This window comes from Aedes aegypti, chromosome 2 (assembly GCF_002204515.2).
Source record: "Aedes aegypti strain LVP_AGWG chromosome 2, AaegL5.0 Primary Assembly, whole genome shotgun sequence".
Classification (NCBI taxonomy): domain Eukaryota; kingdom Metazoa; phylum Arthropoda; class Insecta; order Diptera; family Culicidae; genus Aedes; species Aedes aegypti.
Window position 1 is genome coordinate 177,616,897 of NC_035108.1, and position 8,730 is coordinate 177,625,626.

The following is an 8,730-nucleotide window of genomic DNA, read 5'->3' on the forward strand; positions in this document are numbered from 1 at the left end:
CGGATCCTTGCTGACGGCTGACAACAATGTTTGTCGGGAAATACCTTAGCGCTTCATCAGTGGAAGTCGTGTTTACTATGGGCTCCAGACGAAACTGCGGTCAAGAAAGATTCACCCCCGCACCAAACGCACGATGTACAAAACGCTCTTAAGACCGGTAGTCCTCTACGGGCATGAGACGTGGACGGTGCTCGAGGAGGACGCAAACCACTTAGAGTCTTTAAACGTCAGGTACTTAGGACGATCTTTGGCGGTGTGCAGGAAAACGGTGTGTGGCGGGGAAGGATGAACCACGAGCTCGCCCAACTCTACGGTGAACGCAGTGTCCAAAAGGTGGCGAAAGCTGGAAGGATACGCTGGGCAGGGCATGTTGCAAGAACCCTGCAAAGATGGTGTTTGCCACGAATCCGATCGGATCAAGAAGGCGTGGGGCGCAGCGAGCTAGGTGGATTGACCAGGTGCACCAGGACCTGGAGAACGTGGGTCGCAGTCGATGGGCCATGAACCGAGTGAATTGGCGAACTATTTTTGGCGAGGTGTTATCAAGTTAATTGATGTGAAACCAAATAAATATATAATAATCGTGAGTGAACTTTTAAGGTCGCTCCACCCCCATGATGGAAAACCTTACCACGCCCATGGATACGCACGTTTACCGTTATTTTTTCCAGGTCAAGCAAAATTTTCACATGGAGCTCCATCGCGAATCGGACGTGCCGCTTGCCGGTGGACATAGCTTTGCGCCGTGGTCTAGCTCTCAAACTGTGCACCGCGTGCGAAGTGCATTATTATCAAGAATGACCGATTGATTGATTGATTGGTCGCCGCGGTATGCATTTGTAAGTAACAGCTGTAGCGCTAAATAAAGATTGCTATTTTAGGGCTCATAACTAAACACCCCCCTTTACGGATGTTGAGGTTGGACGGTGTAGTTTTCAGTTGGACACGGTGAGAAATGATTTATAGCATGAAGCATAGAATTTCATCTAGCTAAATTATTAGTTTCCTCCGTGACATTTCAATTTCCTAAGATTGATACAGGCTTTCCTTTTATTGCCCTCTTACAAATGTTTATGATTGCTTGAGAATTCCCACAAGCTCAATACTAGAATGTCTTAACAGAACAACACTGATCTCGATTATGCAATTCAAGTAGGAATGTATCATGTTCCATAGCAAAGAAGGTCAGATATTTACAGATTTTTCAACTGGTGCCTAGATTTGAGAGCATCATTCAAGCTATCTAACTACAAGCCACTTCAACATCATTTTAAGATTCAACACAAGCAATTGCATCTTAAGTACCTAGACCTCAAGTAGTTTATTTTCGTTGCACCAAAATCAACGAAACCAACAGTTCACTGTCAATCACTTTACCGCAGAAGATGAATTAATTTTGCAAATCATTTGACTTTCAATGTGTCGCACAGAAAGCACTGCATTGTTTTTTTTTTTGAATTTGTGAGTAATATCTAACCAGTCCAGTTCTGTCTAAACATCCATCACAATGCAAAAGCATTCATCCACTGCTCGTTGAATGTGAGAAATTTGGAACCTTGAACGTGTCAAAATATAATTTGTCAGTAAAGACGTATTAGGGGAAACATACTATGCACTTTAATCGCTTGATTCTTGTTTCCACTGGGAGAGATCGTGTTTCTTAGCTTTGTTTTATGAACGAGTATACATTCTAATCTGAAAGCGTCATTATCAAAGTTGCAACCTATGTTTGAGAAAACCTGTAGCGGCCACAATGACATTTTAATTCCACGGAAGTTAAGTCCGTTGATGTTGTAGGCCAAGGGAAGATACATCTAACCATGCAATAACTTTGATGATGTCATATAAATCAATGGTTATCGTATGGAGGATTGCTCTTTAAGAAAACTTGCAGACGACTGTCTTATTTCTGCCGCAGGACCAACAGTAGCATAATTGCACCCTTACAAAATACTCTAGACAATTTGTTATCTTTGGTAACAGACAAACAGACATATCTGTAGCAGAGTGAAAATGAATCTTAATGTTTAGTGTTTAGTGTTTGGTGTAACAATGTTTTATTATGAACCTATACTCTCATCTCATACAGCCATGATTTAATAGTAGAATTCATTCAACAGTAGGGCTGTGCAAATATCGATATTATCGGGCCAATTTTATCGATACGATATCTGATATCACTCGGGCCGACATTTTTCGATACCGATAAAAATATTATTGGTCCGATAACAATCCCGATGATCAGAGCAACATTTATTTATGATATTACGTAATCGAAAATGGTTCGATAAAATTTTAGATATCCGTTGGGTTTGGCAAAGTATCACTACAAAATTAAAGTAATGGACTCCATATTGCAACAGTGAGAGTCAAAGTAAGCCGAAATTGTCGGTTTTACTTTTGAACATATCTTTTGAAAATTATCGGATATCGGTTCGATATGGATAATGTCAAATTCGATATATCGCCGATATTGAATCAACATGTTATCGCCGATACCGATAAATCCTCATACTCTCAGCCCTATTCAACAGCACAATACAACATTTCTCTTATTTCTATTAATTGAAATCAATACAAAGTAATTCACAAACTAGTGAACAAATTCTATAAATATCAAGCAGTTATGCAATACAGTGGGATTCCGTTTTTGGCATGCTCCATTTTTGGCACCCCCGATTTTGGTAACATTTTTGAATACCATTAAAATTTGAAACTTTTTGTAAATATTATTGTTGCTTTAGTTATTTGAAAAACAAGTCAACTATAAACTGACTACATTACAGAGCTCCATTTTTGTCGATATTCCCTCAAATCCAACCAACTCTCACTAAGGGCTCGCGTACGCGTCAGTTTACTTCGGGATGGTCATTGGTCATGCATTAGCAAGATTTCATGAGGTCATTAATCTCCACCAGTATCTCATATAGACACCAACCTCTTGTCTTAGGCATCCATACTGAATGACTAGCCCACTTGAGTTTGTCAGTAGATGATACACTTAATAAAAACCACATTTGTTAACATTTGTTTTAAGATTGTTTGAACAAACACTGACATAAAAGCAAGTTGGGGTATTTATGGTGAAATCATGGGGATTTTGAAAAGGTTTCCAGAAGAATTTGGGAAGTGCTAGAGGTAGCATAAAACTAATAAACTTTTGAAAATGTTCATTGGAAATTTGAAAATTTTCAGCAATATCGCAACAAATACCAAGATATTGATCCCTAACGAAACTCTAAGCAGGATCCTGAGAATTCTAGGTGGCATCCTGCGGATTCCTAGCAAGATGCTTCAGATTTCTTGCATGTTCATGTAGATTCCTTACGAGCACTCAAAGATTCCTATCAGGCTATTAACTTTTCATAGCAGGACCCTTTAAATTTTCGTTGTTATGTCATATGTTATGAAATATATCAAGCTCAATCAAAACTCATTTCAAATAAATATAATAAGAAGCTTGTTTGTGTATTTTTAAAAATATCGGGCAGCATTTATCCACCATGAGATGTAGTTGTTTTACGGCAGTCAATCACTCGGTATGAGATAATTTACTCTATAAGAAACATAAATTGAAGTAGCAATTCTTTACTTATCAAATTTTGTTAAAGTTAACGCTAGAGCCTTAAAGTTTAACTGATTTTTGATGTTCATTAAATTCAAAAAGAAAGAGGTTGTTTCCGAGATACGACCGCCAAGTTGGCGTTGAATAACGTTAGCTTCTTTTATTTCCTGGTTTGAGACCGTCACGAACTTATGAGAGATTTGTATTGCTAAAAATCTTATCAATTTTCACACTATTGGTTGCATGTCAGTTTTGACGTATTATGGTCCATAATTTATGGACATTGTGTGTTATTATTTGCTTGGTTCAGTTAACACTTCAACACCGTTAGAATTAGTCGATGGAAGAAGAAGCATGAGCGGAAACTCTTGCTCTCCAAACAAATATTCCAGTTGAACGTTAGGTCCACGAATGCTTCACTAAAATTGGTTGCTTTAGTGGGTTTCGAAGCCAGTTTGAGGTTGAGGTACTTGTCAATGAAGTCCGCGAACTTCATGTTATTTTGTTTGCTCAAATCGATGTTGACGTTGCCTGTCTCGATGATTGGCATGGTCTCCTTTTGATACTCGAAGAAGTTCCATGCCATAAAGAACTTCTTCTGCTTCGTCATGGTATCCGGCAAAATGTGCCAGTAGTGCCCGACAATTAATTATAGTTATCTCGGCAGCGCAGATATCACCATAATCATCTGACAAGCCCAGCTATACATCATAACAGGTGCAAACATTAATACAACCTGCAAGGAATCAAAGATGTTTGTCGTAACTATTGTCGAATTGTGTGTTACGAAGTTTATTTTTTGTGTTAAAGAATGTTTATTTCTATGAAAGTAATGTAAAATTTAAAAATCATGTACGGTGTAGTATTGAAAAACATCCATAAACTTCTAGTTCTGAACAAGGATTTGATCATGGTATCAACCTGAAAGTTTGTAAGGATGTTTAAAATACATCCTCGAGTTCGATTTCATCTTGTAAACTCGTACCAATTAGTTCATATGGCTGAAATAATTAAATTTCTGTTAGATATCATGGATTTAATAACGAAATTGCCTACACTTAGGCGTTTTCATTGCAATTCTTGAAATTAACTATTCATTATTTCTTTAAATATTGTATTATTAAGAATTATGCAAGCATCTTCAGGGAGCTCATATTCATTATGTAGAGTCGTTTCGAAAAATAACAATAATCGCATTGACAAGTGATCAATTTCACCCCGAAATTACGGTACATGTAAACTTCGAAACGTCAAAATCTTATAATAGCAAAAATATGTGCTTTTCTATGGAAAATAAGACATGCCTTGATATTTATCCATTTATCAATAGTTTAGCCATAAAAATCAATAATTTTCATTATTGGAGTTGATTTGTAGAAAGATTTCCAATCGATTGGTGCAAGAATCTCGGAAATCTATGCGGGCGTTAGTATGTTATTAACAGTCAAAATCTAACCACTTTTCGTGACGCGAGCGATTTTCGTTTTTCAAAATTGTACCCCAGTATGTTGCCGTAAGACGTTATCCAACGTCAAAACGAATCATGTTGGTTTTCTGAAGTCTCGGTGCCGTGGAATTCCATTAGGATGATGTAATAAAATTCCAATGATGTTTTCAAAATAAATTTCAAAAAATTATAAAAATGGGCTCCGATTTTGGTCCGGTTTCGTTTTTTGGCAACTGAAATTTTCAATTTTGTTGTGAAAAACGGAATCTCAGGGCAATCCGTTTTCGAGTTCTTCCTTTCTGTATTGTCGTTAATGATGGTCGAAGTATTTCGCATATCGATCTGTTGTCTCTAAATAAAAGAAAACCATTTTTTTTGGATGAGATTCCAACTTGTTTTGCCAGACGTGAATATTTTGTTTCCTTTGCATATTTATCTCAGGATACATCCTTATATGATAGATGTACTTGCTACATCTTATTAAAGAACTGGCAGAGGGACTGTAAGGAATCTCCTATATATGTTTTTTTTTTTCCTTTTGCAAACTGAAACCTATGTTCTAAAATAGTGTAGTTTTACAAATTACTTATGTTATTTCTAACATTTTTAAAGAAAAGAGCCGAATGATATGTTTCATTCCTACTGTTCGCTTTCAAACAGGACCGAATTTTCACCATCTCCCCGTTTTTTTTTTCATAAATGGTCCAGGATTTTTTATCCTTTTCATTTTTTAAGAAGAAGAAGACCAGAATCATTCAAATTGTTCTCTTTAATCTTTTTTTATTAATTAATAGCGGACCGGACGATTTATGCTATTCCTCCTTTTTCTTTATAGAAATGGGCAAATTTCTCCAATCTCCCTACATTCTTGTAACAGAAACGGACCAGAGTTTTCTATACTCTCCGTTTCTTATAAAGATGTAGACCGGAATTACTTGAAGTAGGGGCGCTGGGGGCAAGAAGGACTCCTTAAGATATATCGGTTCAATACATTACTGATTTGCACAATTTTTGAAGTTTATTCCAGTGTAGGGGCAAGCTCACCTCTTGTTCTCAATGAAGTTGTCGATGGTTTTCAAAAATATTAGAAATGCATGTTGATTTGAGATTTTTGAAAATATCTCTTCTTATGAGGTTTTTCAAAGAAGCATGGGGCAAGAGTTCCACTAGGATGGGGCAAGAAGACCATCAGAGCCAAATGCAACAAATTTTGTATATTATTATTCCCCCGCCTAAGGAGTACTTTCTAGATTAAGTACAGATAATTACTGGGGAATAAAAGTTGACTTTACAGTAAAACAGTTTTAGTTTCAATTCTATTTGACTGTCGGAATAATTATAAAGCTTTTCAGAAACCTTTTTAATTGTCCAAGATTATTTGTTTTGGTTTTATTTCGTAGGAAACATTGATTTAATGCAATATTAAACAAAAAAAACTTCATTTGATTTTATATGAGAAATAGAGGTGTATCTCTTGCCCTATAAGACATATTATTTTTATATATGCAAAACTTAATGTCAAAAGAACTTTAACGAAAAAAAAAATCTTCACTACTGAATTAAACAATTGTAAATCATTAGTACTGTGCGGAAAAATCAATATGTTTTGGATTTAATGGAAGTTAAACCTTATTTTCCAGTTTTATATTATTATAATATTTGCAATTAATTTCGCGTTGACTAGTTAAAAATATTTTATTTTAATTGTAAAAAAAATTAACTGTAATATTTACACAAGCCTCAATTGGAACTCAATTTATACTTATCCTGTGATCAAAAAATTGATTTTAACTACCTGAAATTGGAGGTGGCACTCTTGCCCCATATCCCCCTATTCCCTTTACACGCTACTACTAGAAGGTTCATTATAATTCTTTGATTAGCACCTCAATCGAAAGACAAGGCATCAAAGGTTCATGTCGTTTACTAACTGAATCCCACACACCAGTCCAAATAGTTTAATAACTGTTTTAAAAGATAATGTTGATTTCAAGCAAATCTATAAATAGGGGTGCTATTGAAAAGTTTACGTCATCTGCTTTTCACTCTCCGTTTGGATCGCATCTTAGCAGCAAAAAGTTATAAACGTTCAAAACTTTTCATGCCAACGTAATGCTCTTGGTTTTGAAATTCCAGTTTCACTCCTGTATAGAGAAGAAATACGTAGACCTACGTCAAAAAAGAACGATAAAAACATAAGAAAACAAGATGATTCACATACGGGGGAGTCAGACGGATAAAAAAAATGGATAGAGTGCAATGAAAGATAAAGCCGGTATGTATAAAACATCAAATTGACAAACCAAATGCAAATAAAGCGTATGAGATGAAGGAGTTTAAAAGAAATAAAACTTCTATTCTCACTATGCTTCACCTGCACACTATGCCCCGCCTAGTCCTACTGAAAAATATTCAACCCCTCAACCCTGATTTAATAAAAAGCTCAAGATGTTTGACGTTCTCAAACGCTGTTCACGCTTGAGCTGTTTTGAATAAGCATGCTTCTTAAGAACGACGAGTTATCAGTGCATGGTTCGCCCTTAGGTTAAATTAATAATGATATGATCGGCTATTAAAATTAATTCATCTTTTAAGAATGTCTGCCTGTCTGCAGGACACGATGCGCCTAACAAATCTTCGTCACGCAATCTACTAAACTGTTTATTAACATGTTGATTGCATCAACTAATGCAATTATCAAGTTCATTATCAGGTGTGGTTGTTCCAAACCATTGTATCAAAATGATTCTTGATTTACTATATAACCGTCGATTCCGAATGAATTGATAGCAGTTGCGCCCAGGAATACAAAACGAACCATTTTAAACCATGTTAGGGCTCACCGTTATATTCTCATTTGCCTTTGCAGCAATTTTAGCAGGGCCCCTTCCCAGCAAACAGTTCACCCAATTCGAAAACATCATACAACACAACAGTGCAAGTCCCAATCTAATTCATCGGATCATACCAGCCCAAAAATCAATGCAGGACAATCACCTAAAGAAGCTTGTCAACGAAGTTCATGCCTATCCCGAGTACGAATTCGCTTACGGTGCTCGGGATCCAAAAACAGGCGACCACAAGGACCAGTGGGAGAAACGTGTCGGAGATCATGTCCAGGGGATTTACGTGCTGGAGGAAGCTGACGGAACGAAACGGATCGTCGAGTATGAATCGGACGACAAGCAGGGTTTTAGGGCCAAAGTAACGAACGTTGGCCCAAAGCACCCGGAGGGAAGCATCAAAGCCAAGTCTGATCGCGTTGGAGTTGCAACCAGTTATAACATGCTCACTAAGGCCAATTAGAAGTCGTTTTGGTGCACGATGGCTAAAAGGAATGATAAGATCTAATCGCAATCGTAGTTTTGGTTCCAAGTAAAGCTCGAGTCTGGCAAAACGCACCCGGCAATGTTTGCTTTGCATAAACATTCGTTTTATTCTCTTTGAAACCGAAAGACCTGTCCCCCTTGGGAGGTGTACTTTGGGCATATCAGCTTGTCTGCACGATCCAACAGCCTAATTATAACCGTAATTGAATGCTTTGGAGCAATATTGTGAGATATGCTGGAGGAAAACAAGATCCATATTGATGCAAGTGGAAAATTGGTAGTAAATCTAGCGGGCATGTTGTGATTACTGGTATGATAGTGAAGGGATTGGTTTTGGTTCCAAGCTGACGGCAAGGCAACATAGTTTTCACTAAAAAAAATACAGATCG

At 37.0% G+C, this 8,730-nt stretch overlaps 1 protein-coding gene across 1 annotated transcript; it reads left to right on the plus strand.

Annotated features, from left to right (window-relative positions):
* Positions 1–7,841: 7,841 nt before the first annotated feature.
* Positions 7,842–8,318, plus strand: LOC5574278. The gene has a single exon (XM_001661271.2). The coding sequence runs from the start codon at positions 7,842–7,844 to the stop codon at positions 8,316–8,318; it is 477 nt and encodes a 158-aa protein (XP_001661321.2).
* The last annotated feature ends 412 nt before the right edge of the window (positions 8,319–8,730 follow it).